At 40.2% G+C, this 27,407-nt stretch overlaps 1 protein-coding gene across 5 annotated transcripts in view; it reads left to right on the top strand.

Moving 5' to 3' along the window:
- Positions 1 to 27,407, top strand: part of MYO16 (myosin XVI) — a 546,696-nt gene that overhangs the window by 339,331 nt on the left and 179,958 nt on the right. For all 5 annotated transcript variants that reach the window (XM_082435257.1, XM_082435255.1, XM_082435256.1 and 2 more), the window contains 4 exons: positions 3,163 to 3,274; positions 6,346 to 6,463; positions 7,206 to 7,277; positions 9,771 to 9,912. In XM_082435257.1, the coding sequence (XP_082291383.1) occupies positions 3,163 to 3,274; positions 6,346 to 6,463; positions 7,206 to 7,277; positions 9,771 to 9,912 (444 nt within the window). The remainder of the gene's footprint in view (positions 1 to 3,162; positions 3,275 to 6,345; positions 6,464 to 7,205; positions 7,278 to 9,770; positions 9,913 to 27,407) is intronic.

The following is a 27,407-nucleotide window of genomic DNA, read 5'->3' as shown; positions in this document are numbered from 1 at the left end:
CTAATTCTGCACGCACATTGCAACCTGAATATAGAAAGCACATCACACACAGTACCTTATTTAATTATCATAAAATCATCATGAACTAGAAATGGAGAATTTTTTTACTTCACTTTTAATCTGTTTTTACTCCATTTTATAGTTACTAAGATAAAAGTTTAAAATGTCATCAGAAAGGGTCAAATAGAACTCAACTCTGTCTCAGATTCTTGGTTGTAATATTTTACTAGGCATATTTTTCTAGGATTCCTTTGTCCTGTGTGTGGTTTCACTATTAGGTGATTTATTTCAAAGGGAAAACATGCAATTTTCATCTCCAGAAAGGAAACTTTTAGTTTTTTCTGGTACTCATTTTCCCACTTTAAGATACAGTTTTGCTGATAAGTAAGACCTATATTTCTAGTGAAATCAACCTACACATTATTGAATAGTGGGAGAAATGTAAAATTTGCATAGGAGACCTTGAGGTCTATTTTTTTGGATCATCCTCATACCAACAAGTTTTCTGATTACAGAGGAAAATACAGTGAATCTTATAGCATCATTCCTGCCATCAGGCCAACTGTCCTCTAAAATCCCCTATTTTGATTGGGTTTCTCCTGAGCCATTACAGACTTAATAGCCCCGTCTGAATTGCCCAGATTAACTTCACATGGCTCCTGCCCAGAATTTTACTGTTACATTCACACTGCTTCACGGAGCAGGTCAGAGCTGCTGGAAATTCCCACCATATGCTGAGGTTTAAAGAAATATTTGAGTTCCCCATAGGTGAAGCTTGTTAATTGATTAACTTTTAAGAATGTGAAAAGGAACCATGGTGTTTTGCATATTTGACTTTGTAATGTCACCAGCAGCTAATTATTCTTTGCAAGATGTCAAGTGGCCACCCTGAATGGAATTCTAACCTATGCTGTGATCAACAAGTGGGAAAGAAAAGATGGTACCAGGAAGATGGATGGAAAACTGCTGTGAGAACAAGAAAAATTAAGAGTCATTAGAACTGCTTATCATTAAGACTTTTTAGTCACTAGAATTTTGTGAATTTTAGGCAGGATGGCTCTGACCATCATAACCCAGCCCCTTGCTAATGTGGTTGCCCTTGACCTTTACCTTTCGTTCCATGGCCCCAAACCCCAGCTCCCTCATCCTCTGGGGAAAGAGAAAGCCCCCAGGAGCTGGTCCTCAGCTCCCCCTCGTCCTCGGCTGCATCAGCTAAACCTCCTGTGTCCCCTTGTTTGGCAATGATGTCCCTTCTCCACAGCCAGTGTCCTAGATTCTCATGACCTTCCTCAAGGCCACTTTGCCTCGTCATCTAAACCTCAACTACTTTCTCTCCTAAAACACCGAAGCCACAAGCAGTGGTTCCTCCACTCCCTGAGATGCTTCTGGCCATTGGACCATATTGATCACCTGACCCAGATGTGGAGAAGGCAGTGTCCCTCCACTGTGCTCCGGGTCCAAACCCTCTGCCTTCCTCTGCAACTTCCTTCTCCCTTTCTTTTAAAGTTTTTTCCAGTCTTTATGTGCTTCTGCCTCAGCTTATAAGCTCCTGAAGTCTCTCCCACTCCCCACCTATTCCACTGGGCTGTTTCATTTAGACCCCTCCCAGCCAAGGTCAAGGACAAAGAAGTCCTCCCAGACCCCACGTCCACACCAACAGGGTGTGCGTCTAGCCCACACCATCCTATACCTCGCTCCTATGGTCTCCTCACTGTTAATTCTTTCTTCATCCCTAAAATGTTAGCGTCTCCTTTCTACGGAGCTCATCCACTTCCATGGTTTAGTCATCTGCATGTTGATGACTTCCAGACCTTATTTTCTAGTCTTTTCTGAATTTCAGATCCTTATAGCCAATTATTTCTTGGAACACCACTTGAACTTTAGCAAGTTGTTCGAAGTGAACACGACTATGATAAAATACAACGTTTCTCTCCCAAAAACTCACTCCTCCTCTTGGGACGCCTCTCTGGATGAATGACACCCCCCTGGATACACCCCGCTTCCCCAGACGGAATCTTGCAAAGCGTTATTGACGCCTCTCTTTTCTCCTCCCCTGTGACCAGCCAGGCCCCCTCCTCCCGGCCATCTGCCTCTCCATCTCCTCTGCCTCTCTTCCCTGCTGGTCTCTCACTGGGTCCACTGGCTTCTTTAGTTGCCTCATCTCTTTCCAGGGAATCTCACTGGGCTACGAGAATATTCTTTCCGAAACTCCAATCTGCTCATACCTGTTCTTTGTTTCAAGAACTTCGGGACAGCCCATTCCTTCCAAGACATCATGGAAACTCTTCTGCAAGATACACACAACTCTGGCTACTTGTCCGACCTCATCACCCACGGCTCCTCTCACTAGAGGCTCGGATTTGGCTGACCTACGCGAGTTCCCCACTTACATCACGCGTGCTCCAGCTTCTGTGCCTTTGTAGGTGTTGCTAATTATTCCAGGGACACCCTTGGGTCTTGGATTTGCTTGGGAAAAACCTTACTCAGGTGTCAACTCTTGGAACCGAAGCCTCCTCCCCGCCCTTAGCTTTCCTCCTTGAACCCTTCCTACACTCTCAAAATCAGGCCAAGTTCATCTCTGTTATTCTGCTTCCATAATGCGTCACAGCTGTGTCTTCTCTTGTCTCTGCCCATGGATACACTATCTTTGCTCTTGAGCCTCCACGGATGAGTTCTTGATCCTTCTATCCTCAGCTGCTAGTATTGTGTATTTGGTAGGTGATTCCTTTGCGTTTGTTGAATGAAAGGAATAAATCAATGCATTAATCAACCATTTCGTAATTAAAAGATATTGACAAAAATAAATAATAAATTGCTCTAAATTTAAAATCCTTACTACAAATATTAATTACAAAGCATACAACAGAACCTGCCAAATTTCTCTATGAAATACACAAAACACTTGTGACCTTCTCCGGGAAAGGGTGCAGCTCAAGTGAGAACTAAGTAAAACAGTGTGAATACGTTCTGGTACAGCAAGAACTTTTCTTCCTTCCGGAAACATCATGTGCTATTATGGACCAAAGCCTTATAAACACATGGGGACACAATGTCCAGGTGATTTCCATTATCCTGGAGACCAGATGTGGCTGAAGTGACTTTTAACCACTGGGGTTTGACCACGCACCCAGCCATAAAGCTATGTGCTTTTCCTCCTCACAGGTATTTGAGCAAGACCCTTCGAGAAGAAGTATCAACAGCAGAGCATTCTCTGAACAGGGAGAAATTCGCTGTTTGGAAACAAGCCCTGAATGTAATTGGCTTCAGTAACTTGGTGAGTCATGCCATAAATATTCCACCGAGAAAATCAACCCTCTACTAATTTATAAAAGTCATTCATTCAAAACACTTCTGTGCTCCTGGAGTTTGCATGCTAGTGGGGGATAGACATAAACAAGAGTACGCTCAGGGCACAGGTGCCCTGGAGACAGGCAGAGGATGGGCTGCCGTCTTCAAGGAGGTGGTGGAGATCTTTGCCCGTTGGAACCATGTGAGCAAAACACATCAAAGAACTTTGCTTTGACTCAAGAGAAGACTGGCAGATCGAGGGAACTGTTTACTGCCAAGAATCACTTTGACAAGTAATCTAATCACCTTATTAAACTATCTTCTTCAACAACATGATTTAGTTTTTTCATTCTTAAAGAATTACCAAATACCTGCCAGCATTACAAAGCTGAGAAGTACTATTTAACGGGTTTAAACCCACTGCTGTGAGGTGGAAATGTCTATGATTCTGGAAATGCCCTAGGTCTGCGCCGTACAATATGGCAGCCACTGGCCACGTGGGACCGGGGAAATGGAGTTTTAATTTTTCTTAGTTCTGATTACTTTATTTTTATTTATTTATTTATTTTGATTACTTTAAATTGAAACAGTCTTGTGTGGTTCGTGGTTCCTGAATTGAATGGCGCAGGTCTAGAGAATAAGAGACAGGAAATGACCTGAGCCTGAGACCTCTCAAATTCCCACCAGTCTCTTTCCTCTACACATCCTCTCTGTGTCCCCTCATTCAATGTGGCATCATCAATTTGAATTACAGCCAGTTCCTCATTAGCGATCAATGTAAGATCGCATAGGGGTAACTTTGGTATGCCCGTAGTTCAGGAGCCCAGTTTTGGTCACAGATTTGAATATGTGTTTTTTTTCCCTTAAACCAGTAAGTTGATTGATTTGGGTCTTTGTCTTTTCCCTTGTCCACATGGCTCATGGGGCAGGGAGTGGGTGGAAGGGGTGCGAAGGTGGCGAAAAGGCAAGGGTAAGGAGGTGGGGACTCACCCTAAATGAATTAGCTCGGGGCCTTCACCCCAGCCTCACCCATTCAGAGACTGGAATTCTAGGAACGTGCAGTCATACGGTACTTTGTTCTTTGTGGCTCTGCTCATCCAATCTCTGTATTACTGTCTTTCCCTAACTCCTACCCGTTTGTACTTTTCTGTCTTTGCACTTGCTACTGTTGTACTCTTTTGTTATTGTTTTTCCCTTCCTAAGTGTCTGAAATCTCTGCTTCCTTATGGGAAACTGGGATAGAGACGTGGGTAAGGAACCATTCCACCAAAATGTCAGTTGCTTGGAAACAGGGCTTTAAAATCCATGATTGATCCTCAGAGGCAGGGCAAGCAAAATATACCTTCCACCTAAGGCAACGAGTAGGGAATTTAAGTTTTTTGGTGAAAGAAATATGTGCAGTTAAGCAAACGATGTGAAGGTAATCACTTCATCTTGATCCTTTGGGGTGACTGGGACGGTGACAATTTAGTCCACACAGGAGGAAAAGATCATGTCCCATAAGATTGGGAGGAAGGTATTTCTGGGCTGGCAAGACCCTTGAATCAAAGCTTATGGCTGTGGTCCTGGGAGATCGGACCATAAAACTGCCTCCACCCTGTCTTCCATCACGGACACAGAAAAGCAGCCCCTGCCCCTGCTCACAGAGCAGCTTATCTCTACCTACCTCTGTCGCGGCATCACCACTCTGTAATCCGTGTTCGGGCTGCTTTTCATAGCTCTGCCTACTTCACTGAACTGGATGATCCTTGAGGACACAGCGAAGTCTTGCTGTCTGCATCCAGAAGTACCTCTCTCCTAGGGCACTGGGACATTTAATGAGGAGTTACTGGATTTATTAAAAAGAAAGGGGGAGCGGGAGGTGTCAAGTAGCTTAAGATGCCCGGAAAATGTTATTCAGACAAGCACAAGTAAATGCAATTAGAGACACTAGTTTGTGATATGGAGGTTACCAAAAACATTTCTAAGTCATGCCACAAACATAGAGTATTATATCTGAAAATTACAGATTATCCTTTTCAATGCTCTCATTGTAAGGTAATAAAACTGTACCTTGTCCTGAAAACTAAAAGTTCTGGAGGAAATCCATAGACGTCCCAATGACCATATTGTGTCAACTGTGTATTTATAAAGCAAATGAGAATTGTTCTTAGAAAAACTTCCACAGGCAGGAGCTTTTTCTTCCCAAATTACAAGTGGAGAAACTGGGAATTTAAAAGGTTATGTCACTTGCCCTAAATGAGGCTTAACCACTTTTACTATTGATAGCAGAGCACTAAATATTTGTGACTCCGGGGAAGCACCTTTTAACTTACAGCTTTTCCTTGACTTTTTCTTCTTACCCCCAAATGACTGTCCAAACCCGAATCTGAGGTCTCATTTCTTTCTTCACGCAGCGCCCCCAGGTTCTCGGGTATCCTCTCAGCTGAGACTCTCATCCTCCCTGCTAACGTCCATTTTTTTTCTGAGTTTCCCTTAAAATACCTTCAAAAATTAGCATTTTGTTTATTTAAGTCATGGACGTTTTCATCACACCTCCATTAATTTTCCAGCAGAAATGAAAAATTCTGTACGCCTAATAGCAGTTTATTTCAAAACAGAGAGAACTGTTTGCATAAGAGATGGGCTCTGATGCTCCCTGAGGAAGCAGCCGCGTGACCCTGACGTCGGCTTAGCCGCCGGTAGCAGTTCTGCCAGCCCTGGGGGGACACGTGTGAAGTCAGACCCTATAGGTGATGTCCAGCCAGTCAGACCAGGTTACACAGCCATTCATGCTTCATCCTGAAACCACTCATTTATATCAGAACGTCACCTCCTCACTCTCTCTCGTTCAAGGAACAGAAAAGTTGGCTGCGAGAAGGAACACTGAGTTTCCCAATCTTGATTTTGAGCGAGAGGTTGGCAGTTCTCTGACGGGACGTTCTGGGTCTGAACAATCGCAGCCCCCATAGCATGCACGTCATTTTTTACACCCACTTGGAGGGTTTTCAGAGGATGGGTCTCTGAATCTTTCTTCTGGGCAGCACCGCTCATCTCCTCTATTTCTCAACCGCGTAGGAGGTGGAGAACGTGTGCGTGATTCTAGCGGCCACGTTACACCTTGGAGACATTCGGTTCACTGCTCTGACCGAGGCCGACTCCGCCTTTGTGTCTGACCTCCAGCTTCTGGAACAAGGTCAGTGGGACAGACCTAACAGTAACCTCACTGATGTGCAGCTTTGCAGACTGGCCAGTGGATGGAGACACAGTACAGAAAAGTCAGGTGGAATCAACCCTTTTATGCTGGAGTGGGATTCAGTGAGGGTGGCGGAGGGGAAAAAAAGAACTGTATCCTCTTTCTTCTTCCTGGTTATGTGAATGAATAAGATGTACGTTTATGTCACAGTAACAGTGGTGATGCTTCGGCACATAATTGGGTTTATTTATATCGTTCTAAGTATTCTCCGCCCCTCCCCCTGCCATCCCATATATTTGGGGGGCATGTTATTAGCTGAACATTTAAACAGAACACAGTTACTTCCCTTTAAAGACCTTGTCACAAGCCTCTCTCTCCCTTGAAATTGCCTTGTCAGTCACTCCCAGATTTTTTCAAAACGCCTTAAAACCACAGGTGGTCGTGACCAGCATTGTCTTCGCCTCATATCAAAGTAATTTAACCAGGAATTGGGAAAAAGCATTCAGGGCCATTTGTGAGGGCAGGAGGGAAAGAATACTGCAGTGATTTAATGCAGGAGCCCTGAGAACTCATTAACGTTTTGATTCCTCTAAGCTGTTTCTCTAGCTGAATTTGCCAATTGCAGTGGTAGTTTCGTTTCTTTAATACACACATTTTCTAATGGGTCTACACAAACTCCTCAATTATAAAATACCATGTTCTCGCTGTCAAAAATATGTATTAACTTTATGCTTTCGTTTAGTGGCTGGAATGTTGCAAGTATCAACGGATGAATTGGCATCTGCTTTAACAACTGATATCCAATACTTTAAGGGTAAGTTTTTCTGTACTTTGCCTTTCACCTCTGTGAAAGTCTTTACAGTGTTGAGAGGCCATTCTGATGAGCTGGTCACCTTTTTTAGCTAGTGACTCATTTGAGACAAATAAAGTCATCAGTCCAAGAGGATTTATTCAATTAGAACATTGGATGCGTTTGTGTATGTGGTGCCAGGCTGCCCTCTTCTGTGAAGAGCATCCTTTTCCCTCTTCCTCATCAGTCAGGATAAGAGCTGCCATTTATTGGGCACTTATGAACTGAAGGGAATTGTGGCAGGTGCTATAAATGTTGGAATTTTTAGTTCTTACAAGTTGCTAAGGGGTGGGCTTAACTATTTCCATTTTAATGAATAAGAAAACTAAGATTCAAAGAGGCTAGATAACTTTGGACATCAAATCGCCAGTAAATGGCATGCTTGGAATTAGACTCTAATGCCATCTGACTCCCGAGATGAATCTCTGTGCTGTAAGATCTCCACTCAGTGGCAAGAGAGTGCCTTTCCTAAACGCTGTTCACTTAATCCACTATAAATCATTGCCTTACAAAGCTGCCTCTTTACTGTAATTTTGAGGACCCACCGTCCAGCTGATATTTTTTTTCTCAAAATCACTGCTATTCTTACCTTCTGTTCCCATTGGCCCTACTTGCAGATACTTTGGTATGTGGCTTGTAAATTCTCCCTCATCCCTAGGGTTCCCTTTCCATGTTCCCAAACTTTATGGATGTCCCCATTATCCACTGAGTTGCCCAGAAGTCCTTCCTGATACTTCGCCCTCCTCCTTCTGCCCTGAGTAGATCAGCCACAAGCCAGTTCTACCCCATAAATACTTCTCATTCTCACTCTCCTCCCTTCATTTTCATCACCACGCCCTTAAACTATCTTTCTTTACTTAGATGATGGCAAGAGAATCTGATTAGTCTTTCACCTGGCCTTATCTCACTTTACCTTCCTTCCGCACTGCTTCAGGAGTAAGCTTTCTGAAATGCAAATATGATTTTCATCCATGGATAACAGCCTTTAAAGGATACTCCAACTCCTTTAGGGTAAATGTCATCCCTTTTGGAGGTCCTGAGAGGCCCTTTATTATTGGGGCCATACCTCACTTTTATGCTACATCCTCAGCCATTTTCCCACCAGTGACCTTGCATCAAGAAATACACTTTCTTGAAGTTCTCCAAAGGCATTATTCTTCCTCACGGCTTTTTTTTATTGAAGTAGAGTTGTTTTACACTGTTGTGTTAATTTCTGCTGTACAGCAAAGTGATTCAGTTATACCTATATATATACTCTTTTTCATATTCTTTTCCATTATGGTTTATCTCAGGATATTGAATATAGTTCCCTGTGTGCTACAGTAGGACCTTGTTTATCCATCCTATATGTAATAATTTGCATCTGCTAACCCCAAACTCCCAACCCACCCTGTCCCACCCACCTCATGACTTTTTAAAGAAACACTGAACTCCCCATTAATATCTTTAATTTAATATATCCAGGCCTCCCTCCTTACTCCCCAGCCATGTGGGTGAGAACCCCACCATCACGTTGGCTCTAGAGACCTCCATCCTATAACATCACAAGTGACACCTGCTTTCACCGCCACTTCGTGTGGTTCCGTCTCAGCGGCATTGAACTCATGGCTGCTTGACTCTTTATGACCTGCTGGTGCTTTTTTGTTTGTTTGTTTGAGCTCAGCTTGCCTCAGAGGTGGTTCTCCTTTACCTGTACCTCTGTTGATTGACAGCTCACTAAGCCCTCATTTCCCATGGTCAGCATCCTATTACCGGCCTCCCTGTGGGTTGAGTTGCAGTGGTACCCAGGTTGGGTGAGTTGCAGTGGTATGCAGGTTGGCCGAAGCCATAGAATGTGAACTAGATTCTCACTCCCTCTCAACTCTCCAGCATAAGTGCTGGCCTAGCCTCAATCCCAAATCATCTTTACTTATTTTTTTCTTGGTATCTTCTCTAGTCTATTCTCCACTCGAAAGGTTATCACTCAAGATTTCAATCACCAGCTCTTTGAGAATAACATAGAAATTTCTACCTTAAGGCCCAATCTTGCTCCCAACCTCCTGACCCCCACTTTGGTTAGCAGGATCACTTCTTTGAAAATATTGAAAATATAACTAATTTTCCAGAGGCCTTGAGGAAGACTCCGTATCCAATGCAGTGAGCCGTTATCAGAAAGCTTGTTAAGAGGGCCCTGCAAAGAGTCGGTTCCCTCACTGAAAGGAGATGATGCAGCCTGCCTGGAGGTCAAAAGCTGTGGTCAACATTTGCAGCAAATAAGATTGAAGTGTGCATGGCACTCACTTTAGAGAAATGTGTTTTCGTAATCACCGGCAGAGACTTTGTTTATTAGAGTCATAATATTTTTAACATCTTCTGATATACGTGGATGTGGAGGGATAAATAGGAGGACACAGCTTGGTGGCTTCTGAACAAGGGAAAGTCTTGTGCTTATGCCTCCTCCCCTTCCTGCTCTCCCAGGAGAGATGATCACACGGCGACACACCATAGAGATGGCTGAATTTTACCGGGACCTCCTGGCCAAGTCCCTGTACAGTCGTCTGTTCAGCTTTTTGGTGAATACGGTGAATTGTTACCTTCACAGTCAAGAGGAGCCCAGCAGGTAGGTGTGATGGACGCTGGTGATTACGGTGATTCCCATAATAGCGACTTAACTAGGCTCACTCTTAAAGATGCTTCATAATCCAGTGTCACCCATAGGTTAAACTATCATTAAAACATTTCATTTTAGCACGATGATTTTACTTCAAGGATTTGATTGACTAATTTTAAGGGATTTAAGCCCCCTCTGCCCATACGCACACCCCTGGATAAATTAATCAAATCATCTCTCGTGCATAGAGACGCAAATGCATTCTCTCTGGACTGAAGGCATCTATGGCCTTTTAATCACCAAGAAGCATAAAAAATGTATAAATCTCGGAAGAAGCACTTCAGTCCGTTGAGAAGCCCATGTCTCTCTAGAAACAATTTGATCATGTGTTTCAGCTCGGTAATTCCTCCTGTTTTCTTCACTTGTTTTGTGGATTATTTGATGAAGCATCTCTATGGTAACCATTTTGACTCCTGGCCTTAGTCATCTTTAAGGAGTAGTGTTTCAGGGCTGTTTGATCATCTAAAAATGATAGATCTTCTTGGCATCGTGTCGGTGGAAAACTTTGTTAATATTCTTGTCTCCAATAATGACCTTGGGCAGGGCAGGCCATTGGGAGCAAAATTGCATCCAGAAGTCTTTACACGTATGCTGGTCTTTGAATGAAACCTCTTGAGGATTTCTTTGTTGTCCATACAGACTTCACCAAATTCCTGAAAACGGCTCCTTTTAGAGGTTACTTGGAAAACATTAGGACTAATATGTATTAATGAGAAAGTTCTTAAATAAATCCAGATATCTCAGAAGATTTCAAGGACAAAGGCATACTAAATTCTCATTAAAATATGCACATAAAAAATCCACTGCAGGAGGCTTCCCTGGTGGCGCAGTGGTTGAGAATCTGCCTGCCAATGCGGGGGACACAGGTTCGAGCCCTGGTCTGGGAAGATCCCACACGCCACGGAGCGACTAGGCCCGTGAGCCACAATTACTGAGCCTGCGCGTCTGGAGCCTGTGCTCCGCAACAAGAGAGGCCGCGATAATGAGAGGCCCCTGCACCACCATGAAGAGTGGTCCCCACTTGCCACAACTAGAGAAAGCCCTCGCACAGAAACGAAGACCCAACACAGCCATAAATAAAATAAATAAATAAATTTAAAAAAAAATCCACTGCACATTCATCATCATGTTCAACATATACTCTGTGACTTGAGGGTCGCTATAGCGTTACCTATGTTTTAGCAGATATACACTGATATTGGATGTGGTGAGGATTCTGGATTTTATTATTTCTTACTCTCAATTTGTGATTTCCCTTTAAATATGAAGATTATTCACAGAACAGTACTAGTAGGCTAAGACTAACAAATTAATCTTGTATAAAATCATTGGCAGCTCTGCTGAAGTTGACATTGAAAAAATTAACAAATAAATCCAGCTGCACGTAAAAACTTATAGAAAATTTCCATTTGCCATTTAAATCTTACAGAGCCTTAAATTATATAAATGAAAAAACTTACACAGAGTCAAGATCTTTGACTGCACACAGAGAAAATGAAAACATAAACCTTGGAAAACACATTGCTTCCCTTTCAGTGGGAATATTGTGTCATCGTGCAAATTTATGATATGAGTCTTGTCTATGATTCTTTACTAAGCAAATGAATAAGGACAAGGATTATTGGAAAATTAGAGGTGGATTAATGTATCATAAGTTTAACTTCTAAAAGACAGTTTTCTCATTTGAGTCATAACTCCCATGTTTTCTTTTCTATTTCTCCCATGGGTCACCCAAACCTGAATTTAAATCCAAAAATAATGCAAAGAAAGGTTATGTTTGCAGTATTTCTAATTCACGGAAATTCACAGAAAGCTTAAAGATTTGCAGATTTACAGACCCATTTCCTAAGTCACAGAGAAGTCTCAAAATTTGTATAAACTTAGAATAGGCTTTTATTGTTTATGAATTCCCCAATTTCTTTTGGAAATTTTATAATTGTGTTAGAAAAGATTATATTAAAATATATTTATATTCCTGTGGTTAACATGGGCAGGCACCCTTGATGTTGATGGGAAATATTTTTCACACTATGTAATTTTTGTAAAATTTGCAAGAGAGAATAAATATAAATAAGATATACTCTCACAAGTTATAAAGGGAAGACAAGTGAAATTTAAGCAGATGACATGTTTGTTCTTAGAATGCTGGGTTCATTTTCTGGATTATAGCAAAATAGGTACAATATAAATAATGTTACACATTTTAAAAAATTCTGCTTCTTCTACCTGGATTCCAAATAGGTTTATCATCCTTGTGATTGTGAAATGAGATAGAGATTCTTGCTAAGGTGTAGCGAATAATAATAACTTAAAAATGTTCAAATGATAAATAATTTTTGCATCGCCTAAAATTGGACCTGTTTCACAATTGCTGCACTTACATTCCCAGGATTGAATTATCAGTGTTAAATTTGAAATTATTATTTTTCCTGAATTGAGATCTTCAGTAGATTTTTGGTGTAAACTTGCCTATTGCAGAGGCACCTGTAAGTTAAGAGAGTCTTGGACAGGCAGAGGGGTTGTGGAAACTTCGGGAGACGTCTCCAAATGTCTTCAGGCACGGAAACCTACAGTTTATTTTGACTCATTTTCATCATGAGTTCTGACTGCAGTGGTTTATATATACGGGGACACCCGAGAAATATAACCTATGGAACAATCCCCTTTTTATCATAGAAGCACCCTAACAATAAGTAGACTGAAGGTTATAAATAGATGAAGTTTAGGAGGTAACTCGCTAGAGGGGTATTGGAGATATACTTTATTTATTCATTCATTCATTTATTCATTGATGGCTGCATGATCTGAAATCCACATTTTGGAGAGCACAATTTGGCATGCAAATATAATACAGTAAATAAACTGAGTTTCAAGCATACATATGGAGATTTTTTTTGTTTGTCACTGAGCCTTCGGGGTCTTACATATGCTTATACTATATTACATTCTTTTGATATTTTAGTTGAGCTAAACATAAACATGTTAGTAATTTATGATTAATTACATTCTGCTTCAATGAATTATAGAAACTTTGGGAGAGTTCTCCAACTGTCTTCAGATACCAAACCCTACGATTAATTTCAACTCATTTTTATCCTGAGTTCTCCTGTGTCCAAGCCTGTTCCTTTGGACGGCACCTGATTGCAAGAACTTTGGTTGGTTTCCAGGACTATCTGAGGATAAAAGAGGTCACACAAGGCTGTCTGCACAGTGCCTGACACAACCAGAGTGGTTTTGCTACAGTAAAATCTTCGTGGTCGTGGCTGGAAAGAAGGCTTCCCAGTTTATGGCCGTTTACTGTGGAGAAATGAGGACTGAGAAAAAATGCAGAAGGAGGCCATGGTAGAAACCCTAGATACAGTCCAGTCTCTTCGTTTTCCATTGCTTCGGTAATCTCGGTTGTTTGGAGAGTAGCAGATAAAGGAAATAATTTGTTCTTTAAGAATACGAATGCCGCTACTCATGCACACTGCTGGGTAGTTTTGTTTTAAAATTCACATATCAATGCAGTGATTTAATTCCTGAAATCGGATATTTTTGGCATCTTATCCTGTTTCTAAATTCACATGGTTTAATTATAAGAAAATGATTTTGTAAGTCAGTATGGAATGTCCTAGGCGTCCAGAAAGATTTCCATCAGCTTATTGCCACGTGGCGCGGGCGTTCCACAGCAGTCTGGCTGAGTCATCGTAAAGGATGGAGATCTTAATAGTAGGGCCTGATGTCTCACAACTGACAACTCACTCTCTGAAATGAGACAAAAGTGCATGTGCAGTAGGATGTGAATTTAAGGTCCTGTCGGGGTGTCAGGCGAGCACGGTCCTCTCCAGCATCTGACAGCATCAGGTGCATCAAAATGCATGTAGCGAATCTGCACTAATAAGATCGGAACAATCAATTTCATATTCATATTCAGAAAAATGACACTTCTTCTTAGGTGAGACTTGCTATTCGCTTTTAATTAGAGGCAACAAATGTTTCATATAGGGAAAATGTAAGATAGCCTTGAAGAATCTGAAGGCTGGTTTACTCTGTTGGGTAGTCTGTATCTGGTCTAAATACTGCCTTCCTGAATGGCAGAGAAGGCTGATCTCTACCTTGATGCTCTGAAATGAATGTAAGGTGAATTAGCCGGGTTAAGGGGATTTACGGCTTAAGTTTTCATTTGGGAATTCTCCTTAGTTTTGTTCTACTGAGAATTCAGTTTGTATACTACTAGTTATGAATAGTTAGCGGTGTGTATGCACGTTTGTTGAATTTCCAAGGATTTTAAACAGAGAGTGTTTTGCTGTATATTACATTGAAATGATATCCAAGTTTCTTATGATTTCCATTTGTTTCTCATTGATGCAGTCAGGTAGCACTTAATGTACTTACGGAATGTTAAAATGTATTTGGACCTTTTTTTAGGTCGAAGTCCAATTTGAGAATCTGATGAATGGCATAAACTCACACACAGTTTTCCATATAATTTGGGGGACTTATAGGCTCTCCCCTCAAAGAAATAAATGTTCCTGGACTGTATTAACTTCTCAATTTGTTGATTAAACAAGTTCATAAATTCTGAAATAATACCACCAATGCGGTTCATAGTTCCCTGGTAGTTCTTGAGGATTTTTAAGTCAAATTATTTTTTTTTGTAATGATTTTGTTGTTGACCTTTTCTTAAATAGAAAATTATCCTTTTAATTTTAGATGAAATCTGTGATTTTTAAAAACCTACACTGAGATACCACCTGATAGACGAGTAACGTAATTTTTACTACACTAACATGACAGTAAGAATGTTAATCTTTTTAAGATTATTTTCAGCGGATTAGATTTGCAGCTCTAAGCGAGCATTTGTCAAGGATCTCATCCATTAGAGACAGGAAGTCAGTATCTTAGTTTATGAAGCTCTAGGGGCCTGAAGGTGGAACATTGTCCTCTGCACTGCAGGCAAACCATCAACAATATCTCCTGGATTATGGTTTATACCTACACCGTTTGCATAGATCACCTATAAATACTTTACCTAGCATCTTAGGACAGTTTTCGAATTCCATGTATAGGTTGTTTTTGCTTTTTGTGCCGGGGGATTTGTCATGATTTCTGTACCATCTCGTATTTCCCAGGATGAAAAAGCCTGAAATTCAAATCAAGGATGTGTGTGTGTGTGTGTGTGATTATTTTCTTCTTAAATTATTTAACCAAAAGGCTTTTTAAAAAAAGTCAGATGCCATCTATGACTTTTTAAAAGGACTAGATTGTAGCCATAAATAGTTATAAATGGTTCTTACAAAAGTATAATTTGTTTTATCTTTTGCAAGGAAATGAGGTCCGTCAGGTTAACTCTTTGAGTTGAAAATTTGAGGATTAATCTCCTCCAATGGTAGCAATCATTGGGCGCATCCCAGGTGATGAAAATCGCCCATTATTGGGACTTGAAATTCTCAAAACGACCTAAGCGCTTAAGCCCCCCCAACCGGAATCCCGCCCTGCTTCCTCATAGATGGTCACCTTCGCCTTAGCTGAGGGCTCACCGTCATTCTCTCCAACGGGAAGGGTTAAGGTGAGCAGTGTTTCCCTCCTTCCTGAGTCAGACGGTGAGGAAAGATTTTATTGAAAAGAAGCCACGCGATTTGTCAGATGTCTGCATGCCCCTAGCCCCAACCCCGCCCTGCCAGATCTGTAATGGAACTTGTGTAGTTGTCACCTAACTCCAGATTTAGGTATTTTTTGCTCCCTGCGACTCTCCGCATCATTGACTGGCTGGTCTGTATGAATTCTCATTAGTTCAGGGCGGGGCTCAGTGGGGCTCTGTGACCGCTGCAAAGCAGAGGGATGTCAAAATTAAATACTTTTGCCAACCCACACACCACTCTCCCAGTCCGCTCAAGGAGTCTCAGTGAGGGAGAGTTTGTAATGCTCCCCAGGATTTTAGGGGCTGCAATAGGTTAAGAAACTATCTAAATGGTAAACCCGGTGATAAGAAAGTGAAGTGTGGAGAAAATGTCTAGAAATTAAATGTTTTTTTCACTGTTATTTTGATAAGAAAATTGGAAATTAATTTCCCAAAGAAAACATCTGAGCATACGATATATTTAACATCACTTGAGAATCCTAAGTAAAATCTCATTCTCTGTCTCTCATTCGATATATATTTTATAAACTGTTATTAAAAGTTCGAAAAAGGTCATGGAGATTATCTGTCCTCATTTCAGACACGAAAGTCCAAAGTGAAACCTGAAGGAGGGACTGAATGTGTAAATAAATCTGATTAAAACCCAAATATTTACTTATTAGTTTCAACTTTCCCCCTTAGCACTTTACTAAAATGATTATAAAGATTTAAGTTCTTTGATGGATATTACAAGTCGAAAGGAAAGATAATCTAAAAATTTATACCAACAGTCCATATGTAATTGAGTTGGTAAAATATTTTCTACATTGCCTTATTAATTATAATGTAAAGTACTTAATTCGTAATAAATGAATTTATATCATTAATTCCCAAATGCCTTATAGAAATACTAAAACAGCTGCTGTGCATTTGTGAGAAAATGAAAATAGACATTCAATTTTTTTCCATTTATTGTGTGATATCTTTCTTCATTAACTGTATTGGGGGGGTGAAAGATTTAATAATCAAGAAGAGTGCAAAGGGTTATAGGCAAGTCTTACCTATTATCTAACACGTTTAACGTTTGTCACTTTTGCTTCCGATTTTTTTTAACGGAAAAGAAATAGAAAATTGCAGCTAAAAGCTGAAGTTACTTTTGTTTATCTACGTAAGTCGATTCCTCTCCTTCCTGCCCAGAGACAACAATATCATCAATTCTGTGTAAACTTTCCACAGTTTTAAAAATTAATCTAGATATTGGTGTTTCATAACAAGTATATGACACTGTGAGTCATTAAAGAATTAAAGAAATGCTATCATAGAGTACATTTTACGCTGTACTTCCCTTTTTAACTCCACATAGTTTTTGAGATTTAACTATATTGATAGGTAATGAGCTAATTAATTCTTTGTAACTGCTGCACTAATTCCCCTGAAGAGAAACCACAATATCCTCATCTATTTCCTTTTAGATGGACACTTATGTCTGTTTTCATTTCAATTACAGTGTCATATCCTGCGATATATGTTTAGAATTTTCCCTGGGGTATATATTTAGTAGCAGAATTGTGGAGAGAATATTTTTTTACATTTCCCTGATTACAAGTGAGGTTGTGCATGGCAATGTAGAGTCTACTACACTGCCCGGTGGTGACGTGCTCATATGTGTATGGTGATATTTGTTCAGTTATATACAATGACCTGACTTTAGGGACTTACCATAGACATTCTTTTCCTATTCCAAGGTCATCTTACATTTTTTCCTAAACCTTTAGATTTTCAATACATCGGGAATTTATTTTTGTTTATATGAGAAATTGATATAATGTTATATTTTAGAGGGATATTCAACTATCCCTATCCCATTTATTAGAAATGCTTTTTCACCTCCTCCTGATGTTTAATCTATTTGACTAAAACTGTATCAATAATATATTGTTTTAATAAGTTCTCATAATAAGTTCTTACTTTTCTTATTTGTTTTGGTTATCTCTGGATCTTTATTTTTGCATATGAATTTTATAGTCATTTTGACTTAGTCCATAAAAGAAATTCATTTGGGATTTTGATGAGAACTACATTTAGAGATTAATTTGGGGAGAATTGGCCTTTTTAGACTGTTGATTCTTTGCTTCCGTAAATATGATCTATATTTCTTTCTGCATACATTCTTTTATTTCTTAAATATGTTTGTGTTTTTTCTATCAATTTCTTGCACACTTCTATTTGATTATTTTCTAAGTACTTTGTACTTTCTCTTGCTATGTTGAGTGCTATTTTTCTATTATATTTTAATTTGTTTATTGGGATACTTAATCTTGAGTTTCATATGTTGATCTTATATCAGGAAACCCTGCTGACTTTTCTTATTAGTTCTAATAATTTTCCTGTGGAATATCATAATGTAAATCATCATAATTATCTTTTTTGTCTTCCTTGTCATTTATGTCTTCTATTTCTTCTTATTTTATTGCATTGGCTAGCACTGCCAATACAATGTTGAAAATTTGTGGTGATAGTAGATATTCTTGTCTTGTTTCCCAATTAATGTAATACCTCTAAATATTTGTCAGTAAGTAATCTGTTTATGTAGAGTTCCAGTAGATAATCTTTGCTAAATGTTTTCAACCATAGATGGATGCTGTTTCATTGAATGTTTTTCTTTTATCTATTAAGATTATTTCTCCTTTTCTTAGCTTATGTGGCAAATTTTATTGATGTATGTTTTTTGATGTCGAATAATTCTTCATTTTTGGTGTAAACCCTATTTGGTCATGATGAACTGAATTCAATTTTCTAGTCATTATTATGGATGTTTGCATTTATTTTCATTAGTGAGATAAGATTTTATTTATTTGTTATATAATCTTTTTTGCTATTACGTCTATGTTAAAGAGTAAGCTGAGAGCAATTCTGTTTTTCTTCTTTTCTAAAATGGTTTGTGTTAAATGAAGATGATATATGCCTTGAATGTCTGGTGGAATTCTCCCTAAAAATTTTTGGAGAGGTGAAGGGAGAATTCACCTATGAATACTATTCTAAAATTTATAGGTCTAATCAGATTATTTTCTTTCTTTTTAAAGTCATATATATTCTAGACAGTTGTCCACTTTAAGATTTTAAATGTATTCACCAACTAAATCACAGTTTTGTTTTATTTATAATCCTCCAATCAATATCTCTTATAATTCTAGTTTGACAACTTTACATTCCTGACATTCTTTATTTATGCCTTTGCTCCAGTATCATTGGTAAGTCTTGCCTGAAATTTGCCTGTAAGAATTATTTATTTTCAAAAATCAATTTATTTTTCTTGTTGTCATTTCTTATGTTTATGTTATTTATTTTTACTAAGCTCTGCAGTTTTAGGATACCCTATTTTGACTTTCTTTGAAATTTTCTCCTTTTTTTTTTATCTGACTTCCTGACTGGAATGTTTGTTTCATACTTTCTGATGATTATGTTGACCCTGAGCCTATAAAGTATCTCCTGAGCACCTCTTAGTGCATTCCAGGTGATTTATATGTAGCACTTCCTTCATTTGTTTAGTTCTAAATATGTTGTCTTTATTTTTATTTCAGAGATGAAATAACAAGCAGTTTGTCAGAAAAATAAATTTTGCACACCATGTTTTTCCCTCCTTCATCCAAATTGGGGAACTTTTTCCCATTAAATAATGATATTTCCCAGGGGGCTTGCCTTTCCCTGACACCTATGGGGTCTGCCTCAGGAGGGGGGGAGGGGAGGAAGCACCAGAGTGCTTATAACTAAAATAACTTTTTCCATTTTTAATAAAATGCCAAAAATATCAAAAAAAATAATGATATTTCTTTGATTCTTATGAATATGGTACGAGTGACTTCTATTTCTGCATAGACATTTAAACCATGGTGCTTATTGTCATGACAACCAAAACTACACAATTTAGCAAAATATCTAAGACAAAACCTGCTTTCTAAATAATTCTCCTTCTGCTTCATTTCGTTACCAAAACACCCATATGTGTAATGATTTCCTAAAGAGCTAAGAACCTTTTCTCTGTAATTGCACATTTGCTTTTCATTTTTTTGTGAGATACTTTTTTTTCAAATAGAAGGATCCAGAGAAATAAAAAATATGAGAGGTTTACCAAAGTAGCATGTATATTATATTACTCAAAAATTAAATATTACATAATAAATACAAAATGATGGTTAAAAATTTACCACCCTTATTATAAAAATTACCGCATACTATGGACACAATAATGGTTAAGTATAAATATTAATCATGATAATGTGATAAATTGTTTCAAGAGTAGTGCAGCTTATTATTTTTTTTTTTTTAGCGCAGCTTATTGAACCAATGAAGAGCTACGTATTTTTCCCTTAAGTGCATGTTTTTAGGCGATGGGAGGAAAAAAAGAGATTTCTTTCAGATCTATGAGAATATGGCATTTTTAGTATCGAACAGTAGTGTTTTTCCTTTTTGATAATGGCTATTATGCGATTTGCAAATATTATTTGAGAGTCAAATAGATTCAGTGTACTGTGTAAGAAATTCAGTGATTTATAAGGCTAATACAAACCCGCGAGCATTCTTCTCTAGCTCTTTCTTGAGCCAAGAGTGCAGAGGCTAAAGCTTGTATATTTTATACAAAGGATAAAATTCATCGCATTGCTGGCCGTGCCCACGCTCTTGTTTCATTTCTCACTGGGGAAATGCATTTGGCCTCTTTTCAACCCCCTGATACCCTGCCCTGCTGGATAGAGTTAACCAAATCTGTATTTATTATGCTCCTCTGTGCCTGTCATTTGAGCGTCGTGGCAGTTCTGCCAAAATAAATAACGCCGCCATGCAGCTCAGAGATGAGAGCAGGGTGTCCCATTCTGGGTCTTGGTGACCCTGCCGCTCCCTGAAGAAAACACCAGGAAGCAAATGTCAGTCCCACAATTTAAATATTGTTTGCCTTTTCCTAATATAATTTTCTCATTGAGAAGGATGGGCTTTTCAACGAAAGGACATTTTTAGTTTTTGTCAGCTGCACGCTTTTAACTTTTCTCTCTTCATGTACAGTCTTATTAAAAATACATTTTCCAAGCAGACGGGAGAAGTGGAGAAGGTGCATTTATTGTGGTTATGGTTTACTGGATGTTACCTGTAAGTGAGCCGGGCTTTGAGCTGGAGATTATTACATTTAATATTGACATTAGCATGAGGCAGGAATTATTGTCTCCCCTCTTCAGATAAGGAAACCAGAGTTCAGAGAGGTTGAGTAAGTGGCCCAAGTCACACAGCCAGGAAGAAGTGGTAGATTTGGAGTATGAACCCCACTATGTCAGACTTGAAACCTGAGTTTTTCCAAAAATGTCTCCCACATTGAAACGGTCAGAAAATGATTTTAAAAAGCATAGTTTTAAAGCTACCTTTAAAAAATGTAAATGGTTTCTTCATTTCCCCAAAAAATTATTATTTACAGTTTAACATATCTATATATCGACGTGTCCCTGAGGGTAAGACTGTCCTGTGTTCTTTGTATCTGGGTCTCTAGCACCCGGCACAGTGCTCTGCAAAAGTAGGTGCTCAGTACATATCCCTTCAAAAGGTGAGTGAGCTAATAAATAAAGTAGTTAAAAGCCACTCTCAAGGGAAGAAGTGTTGGTAGATTGCAAAAATGGCCCCATCTGCTTCTTCTCTGCATCCGTGCCCTGTCCAGTACAGCTTTGACGCTTCTCTTATCAAGAGTTTAGGTCTGTTTTCACTTCCTTTGAATTTGAGCTGCCCATGTGACTTGCTGTAGCCAAGAGAATACAGCAAAAATGATGATGTGCCAGCTCTAAGGCCTTGCACTAGTCTAAGATCCCGGTCGTTGCCACTCGTGCGTAAGCCCGGGCTCTCCTGTGGATAGCGAGAGCCACTGTTAGCCAGCCAGGAGCCGGCCAACCTCAAGGCATTTAGCGGAGGAGGTTATCCTGGACCTGCCAACCCCCCGCCAGGCCACCCACGCTGACAAAAGGACTTAGAACCATAATAAGTACTTCATGTTTTTGGGCACTGAGTTTTGGCGTGGCTGGTTACCCAGCAATATCCACTTGCTACAAGTCACTATCTAATTCATTTAACTTTGAGCCACAAGTTGTGAGCACGTATACTTGAAGGTGATTGCTGGAAAGACAGGTGTCCATTTCATAGGTGGTTTGAGGGATTCTGAGATGATCTCCCATCCCAGTACTTTCACACTCTCTCTCCATCATCTTCTGGGGGGCAGTAAAGTCACAAACCTTTGGGTAATAAGAATTTATGATTTTCAAACCTTACTATTAAATTGCAAAGGTATCCTGAAGTGCTCTTTAAAATCTTAAATAGCAGAAACCCCATAAAAAGGGGAGGAGGGCAGTGTATTCAAAGAGAATTATTATGAAAGGAGAAAAGGAACCCTATTAAGAAAAGCATGATAATTTTGCAGTTGTGTAGCAAATCAGCAGGGCGTATACCTTAAACTTACAGAATATTGTATGTAATTAAATCTTAGTGAAGCTGGCGAAAAAAAAGAAAAGCATGATAAGTGAAAAATGAAACAGCACTTTTTACTGTAGTTTACAACTAGTGGGTTGAAATGTTATGTAGATCTCATGTTTTGTGTATGTGTTATGTATGTTCAAGTACATGGTAGTTAATTTATGAATACAGCAACTTTATCTTTTAGCTGGGTTTTAATTTTTTAAAAGGGTGATAGAAATCAAGAGATCTGGATTTCTATTCTGAGCCTGACACAACATGAATGAAATTGTTAGTAAGACATTTATGTCTTGTGAATATTAATTTTCTCAGTCTCTGAAACTGTGATAATCACATTTCATTTACCTACAAATGGAGCCTTGGCTTATCTCTCTGGCTTGGTTTTGCTTTCAGGACCTGTGAGTCTATGATTCCTGGTCAGGGTATTTTGGAAGATGTCAGTCCCATCCAAATACCTGGTGGCTCACTGCTTCATGCCAGGGGGTGAACTCTGAGTCAGCCCCCTCCAACACAAGTTATGCTAAAATGCATCAGAGTCAATGGATCCTTGAGACTTAGTAGAACTGGTAGTACCACTATTAATAGGTGAAATTTAAAGGCTGCAGATCAGATCACACCTGCAAATTCTCACAACCATGCCTGGATTAGTTCACCTCTTCCAGTGGCTCTAGCCTAACAAGACCAAGCTCCAGAGAAGGTCAAGAACTCCAGGGAGGGTCAAGACTTCTGCCTGTGTTGCAGGCCTCATCCACAAGTATTTGTGGCAATGCATGGCTGGCTTTCTCTGCAGAATAGCATGTGCCTTCTAGCACTTGCCCACCCGTTCACATAGGGCATTCACACGTAGGGGGCACTCCCCTCTCCATAATTAGTACTCATCCCTTTTCTGCAAAGATCACAGAAACTGCAGATGAAGTGCTTTGATGGCATTCTGCAAACTACTCCCACCCAACCTACCTGGATTACCCACCCCTATGGGATCCTGCCTTTACTCTGCCTGCCAAACCACACCCACCCAATTGGGTTTTATACCTTTTGAGTTTCCCTGCGTCTATCCAGAGCATCCCCTGCCTGACCTTGGCCATATACCTTGACTCACAATCTCCCCTGTGAACCTCGGGCTTGTCTAAAGCCAAAACATGACCTTCAAATACACCTTCAGAGTTCACTCTTCTTTCAAGCCTGTCCTCTATTTGATGCACGTGGGTCCTTTGGATCAGGTGGCATGGATCTCCCAAACACTCGGGGTCAACCTGATCTGAGTTCTGAACCCTGCTGTTGTATTTCGTCTTGCAGTCATCTACCGACTGACGCAGACCAAAAGGAAAGGAGACATATCTGCTTGATATGAGACTGAAATACACATTTCCTGGAAAAGACAAATAAGCTACAGAATTCCCACATCTTCTTATAGGTTTTTAATTTGACAGTTGACAATTTACAAAAGGTCGTTCAAAAGCGATGATACAGGATCCTAGATTAGAGGCACACGGATGTAACACCGCTTGTTATTGTTTGGCAGGTAGAATATGGTTGGTCCCTGACCTTGAAACAGCAAGGATAATGCACAGGTAACCTACAGCTGAGTTGATTTCACGTCGTTGCTTTGTTTTTCTTCTTTGAAAACCTTTCAGGCATGGTGTGCTTCTTTGGTTGATGTGTCCCCGAAGGAAATCCATCACCCCTCCTTACACCTACATACATCAGTAACACGGAACCTCCCTCTAGCTTCTCTCTGACTCACTTATCCAGAGAATTGGTTGAACACAAGAACTTACTTCTCTTTATTTTTGTTGGAGGGACTAAGGGCACTAGTCTGAAGGCATCCCCAAGAAATACAACTCTGCTTTCAAAGAGTCAGCAGACATGGGAGGAGATTAGATACAAATCTCAGACACAAATGCAAACAATAGCGGCATAAACACTGCTGTGATCATATTCACCTGCTAGAAGAATGTATTTCCATCTCAACCTCAGGGTCGCTCAAACATCTTGCTTGTAATTTTCTTTCCTACTCATGTCTTTATATTAATAAATGAAGCTTGAGCCTCTTGTAGGAGCCAAGGCCAACCATAGGAACGGTCGCTATTCTAACATCATGGCGGACGGGGCAGTACCAAAGTAAGCATGCATTTGAGTGCTTCTCATTTAACAAATATTCAACCCCAGATCTCTCTGTCCCTGTGCAGAGTTGCGATCCTAGTGAGCGTACCATCTTCTTACTGTTTCATTGAGGGCTAACAAGGCTGAAGTGCACATATTCTGTAGAGTTCAGTGGATTTTACATATGCAACCTGGCACGTCACCCCCTGACAGAGCGAGAAGTGGACTGTTCCTCCGCCCACTGGTTTACATCTGGCTTCCTTTGCTGAATGTTACTTATGTGAGATGCGTCTACAACGTTGAGTGCAGCAGTAACCCATCCTTATTCTACTTCCAAGTAGTGTTCCTTTGTAAAAATGTGCATGGACATACCACTAGTTAGTTCCGTATTCAACTACTGATGGGCACTTTGGTTGTCTCCAGTTTTGGGCTCTGTAGATAAGAAGCCACGTACGTTCCCATGCATGACTTCTAGGGGACAGGCACTCATTGCCCTGGATACCCGCCCGGAGTGGGATTTCTAGGTCATTCAGTAGATGTGCATTAAGCTTTAGTAGACGAGGTCAAACCGTGTTCCAAATTTCAGGTTTAAGCTGCGACCAGCGACATGTGAAGGTTTCAGTTGCTCCACATCCCATACATACAGTTTTGCATCTGGATTTTTTCACTGTGGTAACTATTTATCCATATTTCTATCTAATCTTCATGACTCTTACTTTTAAAAACCGCAGAATACTTAGGAGGAGCAATGAAGTCATAAATTAGTTAAATGGTCTGCATTGTTCTCAAATGAGGGTTGTTTCAGACTAGGAAGGTAAGAGTTCATATAAACTAAATATCATTTGTGGTTTGAAAGAAGTAAAGTATGTGGTAGGTTATTCTTGTTTCTAAAGATGCTTTTGTTAACAATACATATATGTGTGTGTGTATATATATATATATATATATATATATATCACTGTTTTAAAAGCAGCTGGTAGTGAATAAGGACATACGTTTATTAAAAGTACTAAGTACTGGTGCTTTTCAGCTGTGAGTTGTAGCTTTCACTGATAGGAAGGGTTTAAGTGATTTTTTTATTATTTGTGCTCTTACTACCCCTAGAAAGGGCTCCCTTCCTGGTTTCTCTGTAGGTCAGAACTAGCTTTGTTTATAAGGCCAGCAATTGGAAGTGGCTTTAAATGATACTGCATCAATAAAACATTAGTTCTGGTTTTCACCCTCATGCCAGCATTTCTGTGCACATCCAAGCTGATTAGCTACAGTTTTTACTTCAAGGGGTCTCCAGTTTTTAACTTGCTAACTTATATTTCCAGTGGTGGTGGGGGGGGAATACAAAGAAGGACGGGTTTAAGAGCAACGTTGGTGTGCATGGTGCCATAGGATAGATGGACGCAGAGGGCTGCTATGGTAACCACTAGCCCCACCTGCCACCCAGCTTCTAATGAAACTTGCCAGCAACTGCAGACTTCTTCCCTAATTCCTGAGGTGTTTTCAGAAAATGGTAAGTCTCAGGTACTTTCTTCCGTCAAAGAATAAAAGGCAGGAACTTCTGAAAATAACACAATCCTGGAGCCATGTCTCCATCCCGAGTTCCTCTGAGACTAGAGAAGACCCTTCCGGAGTCAGATAAGCTATGGATTGGGCAGAAGTAGCCACCACGATGAGAGCGCTTTGCCGATTACAAACAAAGCTTATTTTAACCACATTCTTCAGCGTATTGGTAGTAGAGCTTGCAAACGCCATAGCACAGCCCAACTTCTCCAGGGACGTTGCGCCACTGACCTCTGTGCAAGGCCATCTGGTCCCCAGGGCAGTGTGTCTGGACAGCCAGCTTGCTCAAGTCTGGAATGCTTTTATATTTCGCTCTTACCCCATCTGCAGTCTGACCCGTCAATGATCAGCCAAAGACGCTGATTCAGCTCTGGCTCCATCTGAGGGTTTTGTGCCAAACAGGATTCAGCTAGCTCTTCCCTAAACTGACTTTTAGTTACTTAGTTCATCTCCTTGCCTGGGGATGATCGGGGACAAAACCTGATGTGTACGAATCCCCGGGCCTCTCTGCCCAAATAAAATTAGTTCATCCATGTTCCAAAGTGGACAGTCTCTTTAATTCAGACTTTCCCCTTTCTCATACCCACAAACCTGGAAGGCAAATCAAAATGAGACAGATGCCTTGGCATTTAACATTTTGTCTGATATAGAAGGTGGTGTATTTTACTAATGAGTTAATGTGGGTTAGAGTTTTGTTAACCATCAGGAAAGCCCTCAGGAGAATTCTAGGGCAGAATTTGAACTAAAACAGATCATCTTATTAATATGTTAATTTTGCCTAATGGATTGAATCCCGGTTCATCTGATGACCTCTGTCTGCTCCTCCGTGCTAGAAATTGGATGTTGAGTTAAATGCCTGTGTAATATGAGTCAAGATATCAATAAGAGAAATGACGGAATGGGCATTTTGCTGGCTACAGGTTCTTAGAACCCTCCTGCCAAGGCTGCTATTGCAATAGCAGTCACATATTTCACTCAATCATAAAAGATGAAATAGATTTTTGAAAAAAATGAACACCTTATGTCTGTCAGTAGTTGCAAAAATAATCGTTAAAATGCATTAAACCTGCATTAAATTTTTTCCTGACAATGGTTTTTCCTTTCTTCCCATCTTTTCCTTTTTAATTTTTATTTTGTAACCACATATAGTTTGGAATCCAGTGTGTATGAAATGTGAAAAAAATCATTTAAAAGGAGTGTTCTGTCAACCAAATATATGCTACTCTAAATCGCTAATTAATTTACTGTCCGCAACCTAAACCAGAATCTTCCAGCATTTTACTCACCCGCGTACAGCTGGGTAGCCTCAGCCTCCTCTGCTTGTGCACACGAAGCCACAATCCTTATGAGAAAGGGAAGGACGTATGTCACGAGGTCCTGCCACTCAAAGCTCTCCTCCTTACCCCGACCTCTATCAATGTTGTGGGCTGTCACGACAGGACCCCTGCTGCCAAGGCGGCTGGGAACCAGGCAGGGGAACTGGGTCTGAGGGATGAGAGGGAGGTCCTGGTACAAGCTGGCAGGAGCAGCCATACTTTGGAGCAGCACGTGGCCTTCAGGAAGCCCCTCTGCTCCCTCCGGACTCCTGGGGTCCCTGCTGCACCTCCCGCCCCTGGAAAACCAGACACTTGTCTCCACCGTCTCAGCTGGGCTCCACTTGCCTCTTTCTGCCCTGAAGGTTATGGTT

Source organism: Balaenoptera physalus (genome assembly GCF_965194825.1).
Source record: "Balaenoptera physalus genome assembly, chromosome: 18".
NCBI classification, from domain to species: domain Eukaryota; kingdom Metazoa; phylum Chordata; class Mammalia; order Artiodactyla; family Balaenopteridae; genus Balaenoptera; species Balaenoptera physalus.
The sequence above is the reverse complement of the archived record's forward strand: the minus strand, read 5'-3'. Positions and strand labels throughout refer to the sequence as shown.